Source organism: Salvia miltiorrhiza, chromosome 8 (genome assembly GCF_028751815.1).
Source record: "Salvia miltiorrhiza cultivar Shanhuang (shh) chromosome 8, IMPLAD_Smil_shh, whole genome shotgun sequence".
Classification (NCBI taxonomy): Eukaryota; Viridiplantae; Streptophyta; class Magnoliopsida; order Lamiales; family Lamiaceae; genus Salvia; species Salvia miltiorrhiza.
In genome coordinates, this window is record NC_080394.1 from 58248063 (window position 1) to 58262492 (window position 14430).

Here is a 14430-nt window from a genome sequence, read left to right on the forward strand (position 1 = left end):
TTTTACTTGGGCTTCCTCTTTTAATTGTTTTGGGCTCTCCTTATAATTCATAAATTGGGCCGATTTTAATTACTGTATGGGCCTCTGATTTTAATTTAAGTTGGGCCTAATTTATTTTATTCTACAATTGGGCCTTCGATTTTTAATTCTTTTGGAGCTTGATTTTATATTATTTGGGCTTCCATATAGTAAATTCGAACTGGGCCATTTCCTTATGAAATTTGGGTCGAATTATTTTTAAAGTTTAGGCTTCAATTGTTTTAAAAGAATTGGGCTGAGATATAGTTATTAATGGACTATTATTCCAAATCCCAATTATATTGTTTGGGCTCGAATTGTTTTAATTGTTTTGGGCCAAAGACTTTTATGATGGGCTATTATTCTAGTCCCATTTATATTTCGTTGGGCCAGTTTAATTCATCATTTTGGCCGATTAAATTGCCTTTTTGGGCTAAGATTAATTCTTTTCAGTCCACATTAATTATTATTTGGACCCCTATTTTAATTGTTTTGGGTCGAAGACTTTTTAAGTTGGGCTTTAATTCTTTTAAAGCTTGAGCTGAAGTTACTCCTTTGAGCTAAGCCTAGCAGTATCAATTTTTGATGGAGCCCAATTATTTATCAGTAATGAGCCGCCCAGTTTATTAATTAATGTTTTTGGACTTCCGACTTTAAAGCAAGCCATTATTGTTTATTTCATTTAAGCCACTGGTTTATTTAATTAATTGGCTACTCTCTTTTGAGCCTATTAATTATTTGAGGTTACGCTAGTAATGATGCTTCTATCGAAAAGCCCGATAATTTCTACAAGGTCACACCTCGTTTAAAGCCGAGTTAGTCCTTTTTCAATCAAGTACAAATGCGAGGTTTATTTCACGACTAGAATATTCCGATGAGGAAGGAAGAATCACAGTTTTATTCGACCGCGCTAGACGAGAATTAGCTAAATCTATTAACGAGGATTAATAGTAGAATTCCCGATTATCGCTCAAAAGATTAGATCATGCATACCAGATTCATGCATAGTTAAATTACGCTTTCTCATTAATTAAGAATTTTCCTCGAGGCAATGTCTTATTTTATATTCTCGTGATTAAGGTCAAGCGCGAGAGTAAGAACTACACAAGGAGTTAGAGTACCTTAGCAAAACTTTGCTATCAGGTGGGCAATTTCTTACACGTAAATAAAATGCTATGCAAGTGTTATGCTTTAAAATGCAAATTGGATCTTCAAGTGTGGTATGCTTTATTACGCTTAAATGAGTTAAGCTTTATTATGCTGCGCGTTAAATGATTTACGCTATGCTGTTTATACTATTTACGCCCTATGAAATTTACGCTTGATTACGCTTATTTACGCTTGAATGCTTTACGCTGATAAGTTTATGCTTATGTTTGATGCTTGCGTCTGTTAGGGGAGGCCTCCCTCAACAGTACGATGCCGTGTCCGCTGAGGAGGGCCTTCCTCACGGCGCGATGCCCGTGTCCGCTAAGGGAGGCCTCCCTAGCGGCGCGATACCAGTATGCGCGATGCCAGTATGCCAGTGTTACAGCGTCTATTGGGGGAGGCCTCCCTCAATAGTACGATGCCGTGACCGCTGAGGGAGGCCCCCTTCACGGCGCGATGCCCGTGTTCGTTGGGGAAGGCCTTCTCCACGACACGATGCTTGTTTATGATTGTTGATGATGAAGAATGCGCTCATGCTATTTATGAATTTGGAAATGTTTAATGAGCAAATGATATGAAAGAAACTCATGCCTCTTATGCGATATTGTGAAATTGTTAATGATGTTATGTTATATGCTTGGCAACTGCCCACTAAGTACTCTTGTACTTAGCCCTTCGATGTTTATGTTTGTGCAGGTTGAGCTGTGATGGGCGATGAAGTGTTGTTGCTGAGTGGAGTTTTTGTCGAACTTAAAGTAGGCTCAGAAAGGATACATGTCTTCATACATGTATCTCAGTTATGCATTCCGCTGTAAACACTGATTATTTCAGTTACGCCTTCCGTTGCAAACTCTGATAATGTTTTAGCCAAGCCCCTAACGATGCCTTTTTCCTTTTTAAGGAATATAACGCGTATACAAGTTCTTTGAGTACCATTTTTATGCGAACTATGCCTTTTTCCTTTTTAAGGAGTATTTCACACGTATTCAAGCTCTTTGAGTATTCTTTTATGCACCCCTTTCTAAACCCGCTTCGTAATTTCCCTTCCCCAGTCATGGTTTTCCCGGATTAATTATCCTTAATTAAGGCCGGTCGTGACATCTTTGGACCATTGATTCCGAATTTTTCCGGAACATGGTTTTCGCCTTTCGATCTCCTCCATTCTTTTCTGAATATCACGCAAGAGGGTTAGTATTTCCTCTTGTCTAAGTGATATTTTGCTCATCTCCATCGGTAGCTTATACAGCTTGTTGCCGTAATACTCCACCGTCTTTTGAATCTCCCGTAGGTTGACATTCTCGGAAGAGTCTGGCTCGATCTTGTGGTAGCTTGGATAAGCTACTCCCGCCTTGTTTTTTGGTTCCATCAATCGTGTGACTGATGGGCTTCGTCTCTCCTTTGTTCTATCGCCGCTCTGGTTACGGCGAATCTTATGAGGTGCTCGTGGTAGAATTGGATACTCGCGATAATCTCGCGAATAAGCTCGATATCTCCTCCTCGTCGTAAGTTGGTAACGAGGGCTCGATTATTCCATTTGAGATCGCCTAAAAGGCGACTGGTTTCTTCCTCCAAGTCTTGAAGAGGAATCCTGTATCGTACACATCTCGGACACTCGTCCGGATCCATATTTTTCAGTGGAGTCTCCTCCCACATGGGTTAATCTTAAAATAAATTAAAAATTATATAATTCCTCTATAAAAACCCGCTCTGATACCATTTTAAACAAGGATCTTTTAAACTGTTTTTTGCTTAAAAGTACGTGGCATTGTCTCACAGTCCAGACCCAGATTACAAAGTAATCTATCGGGCACGAGGAAAGTTTCCAGCCGATATACCATTTAAGCCCAATCTTATACATGTTTTAGGTATAAATTGTCTTTTAGTCCAAAACCAAAAGTTTTAGGGGTCAAATTACAAAGAATTTTATAATGGGGTTATTTTTGAATATTCCAAACTTTGGCCATGGGAGATTCCAGAAAAAATTGAAAGGTTATGTATTATGGGGCAAAATCTAAAGGTGGTGTTATAAACTAGAATTTGGTCATAGTTCATGTATTTAGGGGCAATAACCCCTTATTTTAAAGGCTACCATCTTTAGATTTTAATTACTACTCACCTTGATTATGGATTAAAATATTATTGATGAATTGATATTAGATGAATGTGAGAATTGATTAATAAATCAGGTGGGGCGGTGGTTTTTGAATTTCTTTATTTATTTATGTAATTTATATATATATATATATATATATATATATATATATATATATGGCCTATATCCATATCATATGTTTCCCTTCACATCCAAATAATTTTAAAACAAGCAAAAATCCTATTTTCCATTCACATTTATAAAATAATTAACTAGAAAAGCTTCAGAAAATTCCACACTCAATCTAGTAATTCACTAAGCGTTAGATACATTCATTTGAATCAATTCTCCCACAAAAACAACAACGGAAAAGGGGGAAAAGGGGAAAATACAATCATTTTACAAGAGCCTAACCAAATCTAATCAGAATTGGAAGAAGAGCCGTAACCGCCACTGTTTTGGTTGCAGTAAAGGCAGTAGTGATAATCGTGATTCGAAGCGCCGCCGCCGCCATCGGAGTCGTCGTCGTCGTAGTAATCGGAATCATCGCTGTTGTAGGCGGCGTCGTAGTGGTGGCGGTGGGGGTAGGGAGAAACGCAGAGGAAAGTCCAGACGTAGAGAGCCCAACGGCCGAGCTGCTGCAGAGGGAAACAGATTACCAAATCCACCATCTCATCGCTGCTGATCCGCTCCGGCAAACACGCCAGCCGCTGCCACAGCTCCGCCGATCTGGTCGCCGTCGAAATTAACAACACACTGTTGAACGGCATCACTCTCTCTCTCTCTCTACATATATATACACGTATCTAGATCATTCAGTTTTTGGATAATTTTTTCTGGTTATATTCTGCAGATTTGGTTTTGTGTTGATCATCATTCATTGGTTTGCTGCTTATGACTTGTTTGTTTGGACTTTGGAAAATGAAAATGAAATAGCCAATCAATAATCATGGTAGTGGCCCACTTCCTATATAGTATTATTGAATTAATAATAGGTTACTTGCCAACAATGCTACTGCATTATCTCTTAATTTCCCGTTTAACTGGTCATTAATGGATATAATAATGAATTAGCAGTAAGATGCATGCAACCACAATATACTTGCATTTGAATCAATTCCTATAATTAATTAATATACGTTAGATGGAATACTTTTTTATAACTTGAAGAAAAATTAATGAGAATAGAAAATGTGGCCGTATACTACTGGGCTTTCAAAGCCCAATTATAGGATTGTGCTTGTTTTCCGGCCCAAGTATTTATATTTGAATGCGTATACATTTTTTTAGGCAGTGTTTCAAATATGTGACATCCTAAAAAAATTCAAATAGCGAGTTCACTAAATATTTAATTGCAACATCAAAGATTAAAAACTTCGCAGTAAATGATGAGAAAAATCCATATGAAAAAGGAAGCAGAAGGAGTTTATAAACATACCTTAAACACACCCAATGTTTTCTTTCATTCTTTTAACTATTAACTTTTGCTTGACATTTCGAAATATATTTAATACATTTATCGAGCTACTAATTAATAATTATATTTACTTTATGTATCAATAATTCAAGTTTTATGAATAGCAAATATAAACAACCACACGACATTATATTTTATATCTAAAGAAAATCATATACAACAGCTTGTAAATGTGTATATAATTTTCAATTGTTAACATTTTTTTTTATAATGGATTATCAATAGAATATTTTGGCTTCATCCACAATCCAAAACTGAGCTCAATTAACCCTATCTTAATATCTAATAAAAAAGAAAATAGAAAAAAAAGGAGTCATTTTTAGATAACAAAGCGCTGAAACAGAGAGAAGCAGCGGAGGAAGGCGAAGCATCGAAAATGGAGGGCGCCCTGCACCCAATGAGACTGAGGCAGCTGCTCCACTTCGCCGCCTTTCCCAAACTCAACAAAACCCACTTCATCTTTAGGAATGCCCGACCCGTTTCCACTACCCGCTGCTCCTCCTCTTCTTCTTCTTCTTCGCCTGCCGCCGCCGCCGTCGCTGGTGGTCGCAACCGCAGGCCTTCTTCGTCTCAAACTAATACGTCCGACAGAGAGGCTATTCGTGCAATTCGAATTAAAAAGGTATTTTCTTTGACGTGCTGATGTGTAGTAATGCAGTTAATTCGGATAGGTTTGTGTTGCCTGCTTGAAACTTGAAAGTTTTAGGTTGATTAGTTAGGGTTTAGAGAAGTGTACCGTGCTTTGATTTGGATCATTGTTCTTTTTTTGGTTGGCTATGGTGAATTTGGATTCTCTTGGACCAGGAAAGAACATAGTGAAGTGGAGCCTTTTCATCTATCTATAGTGTGTATGTGTGTATGCATTTGCACTTGAATGTGAAATGAATTACTTTGCTGCAAATGATTGGAGAAAACGAACGTGAAGACCTTTGTCTATCATTATTATAAGTAGCTGTTTTTTCTATCTGTAGGTGGAAGAGCTGAGGAGCAAGGGCTTAGATGCGTATGCTTATACTTGGCGACGTACTCATGCTGCGAATCAGCTCCAAGAGATTTACAGGGATTTGGGAAATGGCGAGGAGGCGGCCAGTGAAAGTGATCGCGTATCAATTTCTGGAAGAATTGTGGCCCGTAGAGCTTTTGGAAAGCTTGCATTTTTAACATTGAGGGATGACTCAGGAACAATCCAGGTATGTGCAGAGTCTGGTACTAATATGATCAATAAGTACAAAGTTCAAAAATCTTTGTAGGAATGCAAAATGCTTAGATCAATTGCCAAAGCAAATTGAGGCAGTGAGTGCTTATATCTTGATTTATTTTGGTACGACTCACTAGATCATTTTGAACTCTTAGTGGCCATAGTATCTTAAAGGTAGCTACTCATGAAATATTATGTTAGAAAGCTGAAAATTTTGAAGGTGTCGATTAGATTTTCCTTTAATTATCGTTCCATTGCCTGAATATAGTTTTTGGTCATATTGTCGAATAATGTGCTTGAAGAGCCAATTGGAGCCCTGCTTATCAGCAATTTTTGCTGAAACCTTAGGTCTGAAATATTGTTTATACTTTGCTAGTTTGCTGATGTTTGATATAAATTATATTAGTTCTCATCTCTTTTGGGGACGTTTGCTTTAAAGGATTAGCCTAGATAGAAAAATAGTATAGGATAATCCATTGTTTACTAAGATGGATTGGAACTTTGGGATATCCCAAGCCCCTTGATAATTCCTATCTTTTGAGCTAATTTTTCTTGATTCATATCCCATTGAAAGGGTGGGATTGGAGAAATCCTAGTGTAATGGGGATAAAAATACTCAATCATGTATCTTATTAATCGTTCAAAGTAAACGGCCCCTTATTGTTTTCTGTTCAAGTTGCTTTTACAAGGTCATTGGTAATGTCTGGAACTTTATAAATGAAGTTTAGTAAAGAATTTTCTTTTGGCTTTTAGCTCTACTGTGAGAAGGAAAGGCTACTAAGTGACCAGTTCGAACATCTGAAGACGTTAGTTGATATAGGTGATATTTTAGGGGCAGAAGGTTCAATTAAGCGCACTGAAAAAGGTATGCTTTTCTTAGTATCACTGTTCTATTTATATTTGAATATGTCATGGAACCAGAACGTTTTGTTGCCCCCCTATCTAGCCTATGGTCAAATACACAATCTGTATGGTAATATAGGCTATGGTTTGAGTTGTCTAAAGATATCATCACTTGGAGACATGAGTTTTGAACAAGTGCTTCAACTGAACATGATGGAGTTATATGATGCCAGTAGCAAACCACACTTGGAGAGATTTCATTTTCTACTAGGAGAATTTTTGTGATCTCATTAGCTCGTCCATACATGATAGCTAATTTTATCTTGCTTTTGGCAGGGGAATTGTCTGTTTGTGTGACCTCATTCTCAATCCTTACAAAATCTTTGCTTCCTTTGCCTGATAAATATCATGGCCTGACAGACATAGATAAGCGCTATCGCCAAAGGTAAAACTATCTCTTTCTTTCCTGTGGCTGTTACCCATGAAAATGCCTTGTAGTTTGTGCTTACTATATTATCCACTATGTTTGTTCACTCCATATCATGGTAGTTTTGTTTTTCTTAATTATTCTTGTTTCGGTATTCTGACAAAATGTTTTCCTTCATGTCATCATGTATTTTTTTTCTGCCATTTATGATGTAATTACAAAGTATAGGAATGGTACCACAATAATTTCCCCATATTATTCTTTCTTCTTGTAAAGGTAACTAACTCTAAATACTATTCTTCAGCATGCAGCCACCTCCTATTTTTATAGTCTAGGTGTTGGAGAAATCTGCATATCCCTAACTCTAACGATTGTTGCTGATATCTTGCTTATGGATACTCAATCCTGGTTTCTTTTCTTGAAGGTATGTAGATATGATTGCCAATCCTGAGGTAGCTGATGTATTTAGGAACAGAGCTAAGGTTATCTTTCCTTCTGTTCTCTCTATCTGATTTCCATGTGCATGGTTTTCTAATTCCACCTGGTGAGGTGCTAACTTTAGCCTTCTCCGAGTAGATAATATCAGAAATACGGAAGACAGTAGAATCTGCTGGTTTTATTGAAGTTGAAACTCCAGTTCTTCAGGTATTAAGAATTCATGCAATAGTGGTGTCACATACATATGTCTTCATTAATTATTTTTCTGATTTTTTTTTTTTCGTTTCTACTCATCTCTCTTCCCCTTCCCTCTCCTTTTCTCCCTATAATTTTTTCATTTTGTACTTCCTAGTAACTTTTTTTGTTTTAAACATCTTTTTGGTTCTCTTTTATTTTCTTCCAAGAGAGTTTTGAGGAGAAATAAAGTTTGTTCAGTACATCACTAAATGCATTCCACTCAAGTTTGCTTAAAATCTACATTTTGTTCTTTGCTGATTTTGTGTATAGGGCGCAGCTGGTGGTGCTGAAGCTAGGCCTTTCATTACATACCATAACTCTCTTGGGCAAGATATGTATCTACGAATCGCAACTGAGCTCCATTTAAAGAGAATGCTGGTGAGGTTTGTTCAGAAGATATTGACTCTCCTATTGTATCCAATGCTTGGTTTCATCCCCATTCTTCTTCTTAGTCATCACAACATTGTCAATTAACATGTCATAAGTCATCTTTGATTGACATTGACAGGTTGGTGGATTTGAAAAAGTATATGAAATAGGAAGGATTTTCCGGAATGAAGGCCTTTCAACTCGTCATAATCCTGAATTCACCACCATTGAGGTAAAGAAATCCTCAAAATTGCTTCAATGTTTTCCGGAATGAAGGCCTTATGATTTAGTCGAGTTAGATCTCCAATTCCATTGTAAAGATTTCCTAGTCCATTGAGGGGATGCGTAATTTGTTGTAGTTTTTGGATGGTGATTAGATGTATGAGGCATATTCAGACTATGAAAGCATGATGAATATGGCGGAGGATATCGTAACACGTTCTGCTCTTGCAGTTAATGGGAAACTTATCATTGATTATCAGGTAAACTGGCCTGTCTCCATTTCCCTTTCTTCTGCGTTTCTTGCGTTTTGTTTTAGTTGCATCTAAACAAGCATATTATGTTTGTTTTGTAATAAAATGATTCTTCAATTTGGACGCAGGGTGTAGAGATATCCTTGGAAAGACCTTGGAGGAGGGAGACGATGCACAATCTTGTGAAAGAAGCAACAGGGATTGATTTCACCAAGTTCGATGATGACCTTGCGGCTGCCAAAGAAGTTGCTCTGCGGACGCTCAATGCTGGTGGTGATAATCAGAACAAAACTTCAATAGAAGCGTGTCCATCTGTCGGTCATGTTCTAAATGAGGTTGATCAAACTAAATATTATTTTTGCGAGAACAGCTCTATGTGTACAATATTTTATACTGAGTTTCTGAGCTCAAAATCTACTCTGCTTTGCAGGTATTTGAGTTGGTGGTAGAACCAAAGCTATTGCAACCCACTTTTGTCTTGGACTACCCCCTCGAAGTATCACCGCTGGCCAAACCACATAGAAGGTGCTTAAGCTTACACGGGCCTTTTTTATCCATTTATCTGTATGCAAACACAGAACATGTTCTTGAGTACTTACTCTTGATACGACCTTCAGACACGCAGGCTTGACAGAGAGATTTGAGCTCTTTGTATGTGGCCGAGAGATGGCCAATGCTTTCTCTGAGTTGACTGACCCTTTGGATCAGGTACAGCAGCAGAGTTGTGATATGCTTTTAGGCGCTGGTGTTTAGAATTCTTTAGCCTTTATCAATATCTCCACGATTATTACCATTAGGGTGTACATAATTGAATATGGTTGCAGCGAGAGCGGTTGGAAGAGCAAGTGAGGCAGCATAAGAAAAAGAATGCAGCTTTGGTCTCAGAAGATAAAAGCAAGAAGGTTGATGGTGATGACGATGCATATGATGTGAGTATTGACGAAGATTTTTTGACAGCGCTGGAGTATGGGATGCCTCCTGCTTCTGGAATGGTACTCTTCTTTTCGATAAATTCGTATAATGACTGCATAATGACAACTCTTGAAAGTAATAGTGTAATGTTGAGATGTTGAAGGCGTTGTGTGTTTTTCAGGGCATCGGTATTGACAGGCTCGTGATGCTGCTGACGAACTCTGCCAGTATACGCGATGTTATAGCATTTCCTGTCCTTAAGACTCCCCAAGTGTGAAGGATTTTATCAGAATCAGGTTTGCTTTTGGATCTGTTTTTTTCTTCTTAACCATCCAGAGGCTACAGAAAGAGAGAGAGAGATCTGCTTGTAGATTTCAAGTAGAAATTTGTCTCACTTTAGTTCATCATTGAAATATACGATTTTTTGGTTCAGTATTTGAGATGCTCAATATTTATAATTGCAAGGCTTCGATTTATTTTATTTTTACTTTTTTTAGCCCCATGTCTTAATTAGATGGTGTGCAGTGTACATAACTAGTATTAAACCCGGGCGAATAATTTACGTATTTATAATGTATAGTAGAAGTACTATAGGATTCTAATTTTTTTTTTGATAATTTACAGAGAAATATTGTAATGTATACAGAGAAATTAAACAAAATTGATAATTTACATTACATTCAGAAGTATTGTATTGAATATATGGCTTAATTAAGCTCATATATATTTATTGTTCATATGCGCCACAACAAAAATAAGTTATATAAAAAAATGAGCCACAAAAAAAATAATTTAAACAGAAAAAAAAGTGTACTACTAATTTATTTTATTGAGCTTTGAACGAAATAAATAAATTTAAAGTTTTTAGAAATTAAAAAGTTATTTCTTAGCTTCATCAATAAAATCCTTAATTAGGCTCAAGCAAATTGGATTCAAACTGTTTCCTTTGTTGGCATCAAACGAATTGGACTACCCAATTGGCCTCAAGGAAATTGGGCTATTATGTAATTATATTAAATAAATAATAATTATACTATTATGTATTTATTTGAAAATTATATAATTAGCCTTATTAGTAAAAAAAATTAAATAGTAAATCAAACTAACATATAATGAAATTTTTGTTTTGTGAATTAAAAAAACTATATAATTAGACTCATCAATCAAATAAATAATTTAAGCTTCAATATTTAAATTTTTTGAAATGTAAAACTATAATGTTACACACCATCTATAAAAATTTTAATGACAAAAAATTATTAAGTACCAAATAACACATATATACTTCAATATATATTTTAATCACGAAAATTTATTAAGTAGCAAGCATAAACAATTATTTTCAAATACAGATACACTTCAATAACAAATATATATTCCTTTTTCGAATTTACTTCAATATAGTAAATTTACTAACCAAATGTGGTTGGTACTAAGTAATTAAGTTCACTACTACCAAGAAAGAACAAAATTCATTGTTCTTCTTCACAAACCATTACCGAGGCCACCCAAATTAAAGTCTTCTTCCATCTTCACTCAAAGTCTTCTTCATCAACACACATTCACTGAGGTCACCAAAATCACAAGCAACAACCAAGAGTTTCACCAGGTTCAACGTTTCATTGTTCATATCTACAATTGCATTTTGATTTCACCTCTTCGTTAATATATTTCTTTGTTTGGATTTTACAGAAGAAAATGCATCGTATTTGTGTTACCTGATTTTGCCTTATTTTTCCCAATATATTTATTACCTGATTTTGGTAAATATTGGATATTTTTCCCAATATATTTGTTACATGATTTTGCCACTTTCTAATTGGTGTTATATGATCGTATTTGAAGAATGGATTCACCATCGATTCTAATCAAGCTACAATACAATTATCCCGAGATAAAAAAGCGAGGAATCCTGGTATTAAATATAATCTATCATCATTATCATTTTTCGTATGAAGCCCATTTTAGATTAACTTCTAAGTTCTAACTATTATCTTCTTTGTGCACATATTCAAATAATTCCTAACGAATTTGTGAAAGAGAATGCACACCTCTTGAATAAGTACGTGAACTTAAGAATTGGTTGTGGTTGCTCCTGGAAAATCACCATATTGAGATATGAAAAGAGATCAAGAAGTAAGAAAATTTGGTACCTAGGAAAGGTGAAGAAATTCTTACACACTGTGAAACTAACTCGAAATGATTATGTTTTATTGCACCTCACTGCTCCAAAACGATTGCTTGTTGTTGTGTACGACAAAGAGGGTAGACAAAAGCGCAAAGCTTCGAACAATGGTAAGAGAAATATGATTATATCATAGAGCTGATGAATTACAATATGTACAAAAAATTTCATGTTTATTTCATTTTAGATGCCGAACCTTCACAAATGGCACATGCGGTTTCTATCAGTAAGTTAACTAATTACTCTATCCTTATACATTATTTGCAGTTAGAAGGGTTAATAGCCGAAAAATACACGAACTTTCACCGAATTTGCATATTGCACATGACCTTCAAAAATAGCCCCAGAATACACCACCTTTTAATTTAATTGCAAATTGCACACGGTGAAAGTTCCGATCACTTTTAAGTTTGACCGGCGATGACGTGGACAATATTTAACATACATGGCATTACACGTGGATTTTTTTACACGTGTAGCTCCACAATACACACTTTTTTTTGACATGGCATTACTCTTAATATTTAAAAAAAAACAAAAAAAACAAAATTGAAAAAAACAAAATTGAAGACGCCTCTTTCCAGATGCTTGCTCCGACCTCTCACCTCCGCGACAGATCCGCCTCTGTCGCCCTAACCTCCGGCGCCGCCTCTGCTGCCTCCGGAACCGTCGTCGCTGCCGAGGGGCCGACGAGGACCGGCGATTGGCCATCGTTCCACGCCCTCTTCCTCCGCCTCTCTGTTCCTCTTCAAATTCTTCTTCTCCTCTCTGAAATTCTTCTTCTCTTATGTTCCTCTTCAAACCATCATCTCCTTCATCCTCCTCCGCCGGCGCCCCTGAAAACCCTCATCCGCTGCGGCTGCCTAGCGAGAGGCGCACCAGATCTGGGCTCGTGTGCAGATCTAAGGATTCTCCCTAGGTTCCTCTTCAAACCATCATCTCCTTCATCCTCCTCCGCGGGCGCCCCTGAAAACCCTCCTCCGCTGCGGCTGCGGCTGCCTAGGTTCGTGTGCAGATCTGAGGATTCATCTTCAGGGTTCGATTGGGGTGGTGGATGTAGGCGGTGGTGGTGGATTCAGGGTTCGATTGGGGTGGTGGATGTAGGTGGTGGTGGTGGATTGGGGTGGCTGGATTCAGGGTTCGATTGGGGTGGTGGTGGTTGGATGTAGGCGGTGGTGGTGGATTGGGGTGGTGGTGGTTGGATGTAGGCGGTGGTGGCTGGTTTCAGGCGGTGGCGGTGGTTTGCAGATTTTGGGATTTTTTTAATAGTTATAATCACTCAAAACGACGTTGTTTTGAGCGTTAAATATAACTACAAAACGACGTCGTATTAATTGAACGCCGGTCGTCCACGTAGGAAAATTCCGGGAGCCACATCAGCAGAGATTAATGTGTTGGTCAACGCATGTGCAATTTGCAATTAAATTAAAAGGTGGTGTATTATGGGGCTATTTTTGAAGGTCATGTGCAATATGCAAATTCGGTGAAAGTTCGTGTATTTTTCGGCTATTAACCCCAGTTAGAAAATACATTAATCATATAATTTGCAGAAACTGAATCTGAGGTTGGTCCTTACTTTGATTTCAAATTCAACAACTCTAACCGTTGCAGACTGGTAAGAAAAACTACTTATAGCTGAATTTATCAAAGCAAATTTGCACAAAAATGATATACTAACGTATATCACATATTATACAGGTACTGCGCAAAAACTTTGTGAAAGAAGAATGTCTAGAGCAGAAAAAATCAATGACAGATCAATATAAAGGCAACAAAAAAAAAGTGGGAAATGAAATTGGTGAAAAGACGTCCACCCAACTACATTCATGAACTGGCTGAAAAATGGTCCGAATTTGCACGCAACATCCCATTGGTGAACGGTGATGAGTACATTATCTCCTTCAATCGGACAAAAAACACTATCATTGTGCATAAGAAAAAAGCTGGCTGCGTAAGAATTTTCTGCCACACATATTTATTTTACTCATATACATATTGATAATAACAACCTGTATTTGTGTAATTTTGTGCAGTACTTGAAGCACCAAATTGAATTTGAAGACCAACATCTGTACAATGTTTATGTTTTCCCATGACAAAAAAAATCTGAACAGAAATCCACGAATTGAAAAATTAATTGAAATTTTCCCCCGCGTCCATTTTTTCCCCAAATTGAATCCGAGGTGGCAATCGAATTTCCAGCGTGTCATCGCCGGGAATTGAATGAGACGACGCCGTTTTATGGTTTTTTGACAATTGAATTACAAAATCTGAAGCTTAGGGTTCGTGGAAGCTTAGGGTTCGTCTAAGCATACGGTTCGTCGATTAGGGTTCGTCGAGCAAAATGTCCCAAAACCTAACTGGAAGCTCGAATTCGTCGAGCAAAATGTCCCAAAATGTTGGTTTGTAGATTTTAATGGCTCAAAATCTGGAAATGGAATGCCCTCAAAAATCTGCTCTGATGAGGACTGTAATACTCATCAGCGCTGTGCTTAGCAATACCAGGGACATCTCTGCCAGAGCCCGCCTCGCCAGAGCAGAGCTGACCGCCTGCCAGAGCAGAGCTCAACCCGCCTCGCCAGAGCAGAGCTGACCGCCTGCCAGAGCAGAGC

At 37.4% G+C, this 14430-nt stretch overlaps 2 protein-coding genes and 1 long non-coding RNA gene across 4 annotated transcripts; 2 read left to right on the forward strand and 1 right to left on the reverse strand.

The window, feature by feature from the left end:
- Positions 1–410: 410 nt before the first annotated feature.
- Positions 411–2099, forward strand: LOC130999586 (uncharacterized). The gene is made up of 2 exons (XR_009093544.1): positions 411–1161; positions 1864–2099. It is a non-coding gene; the product is annotated as an uncharacterized LOC130999586 (long non-coding RNA).
- A 1272-nt stretch (positions 2100–3371) lies between these two features.
- Positions 3372–10120, forward strand: LOC130999587 (lysine--tRNA ligase, chloroplastic/mitochondrial). Of its 2 annotated transcripts, XM_057925154.1 has the most exons (15): positions 3372–4211; positions 5080–5358; positions 5708–5926; positions 6688–6799; positions 7114–7222; positions 7629–7686; positions 7781–7849; positions 8150–8257; positions 8388–8480; positions 8626–8730; positions 8850–9056; positions 9152–9246; positions 9339–9429; positions 9546–9713; positions 9815–10120. In XM_057925154.1, the coding sequence occupies exons 1-15, from the start codon at positions 4209–4211 to the stop codon at positions 9908–9910; spliced, it is 1812 nt and encodes a 603-aa protein (XP_057781137.1). In that variant the 5' UTR covers positions 3372–4208; the 3' UTR covers positions 9911–10120. The 2 variants fall into 2 exon arrangements, with proteins under 2 accessions (XP_057781137.1, XP_057781138.1); XM_057925155.1 differs by lacking the exon at positions 3372–4211 and having other exon boundaries at positions 4607–5358.
- On the reverse strand, positions 3679–4029 carry LOC130998838 (uncharacterized). Its single transcript, XM_057924243.1, has one exon. The coding sequence runs from the start codon at positions 4027–4029 to the stop codon at positions 3679–3681; it is 351 nt and encodes a 116-aa protein (XP_057780226.1).
- Positions 10121–14430: the final 4310 nt, after the last annotated feature.

What these genes read in the sequence shown, in the direction of transcription:
- LOC130998838 (XM_057924243.1), bottom strand. Translation starts at nt 4,029, where the DNA reads ATGCCGTTCAACAGTGTGTTGTTAATTTCGACGGCGACCAGATCGGCG.
- LOC130999587 (XM_057925154.1), top strand. An exon ending in TCCATTTAAAGAGAATGCTG is followed by an intron (nt 8,258 to 8,387) that starts GTGAGGTTTGTT and finishes TGACATTGACAG; the next exon opens with GTTGGTGGATTTGAAAAAGT. An exon ending in TGCCTCCTGCTTCTGGAATG is followed by an intron (nt 9,714 to 9,814) that starts GTACTCTTCTTT and finishes TGTGTTTTTCAG; the next exon opens with GGCATCGGTATTGACAGGCT.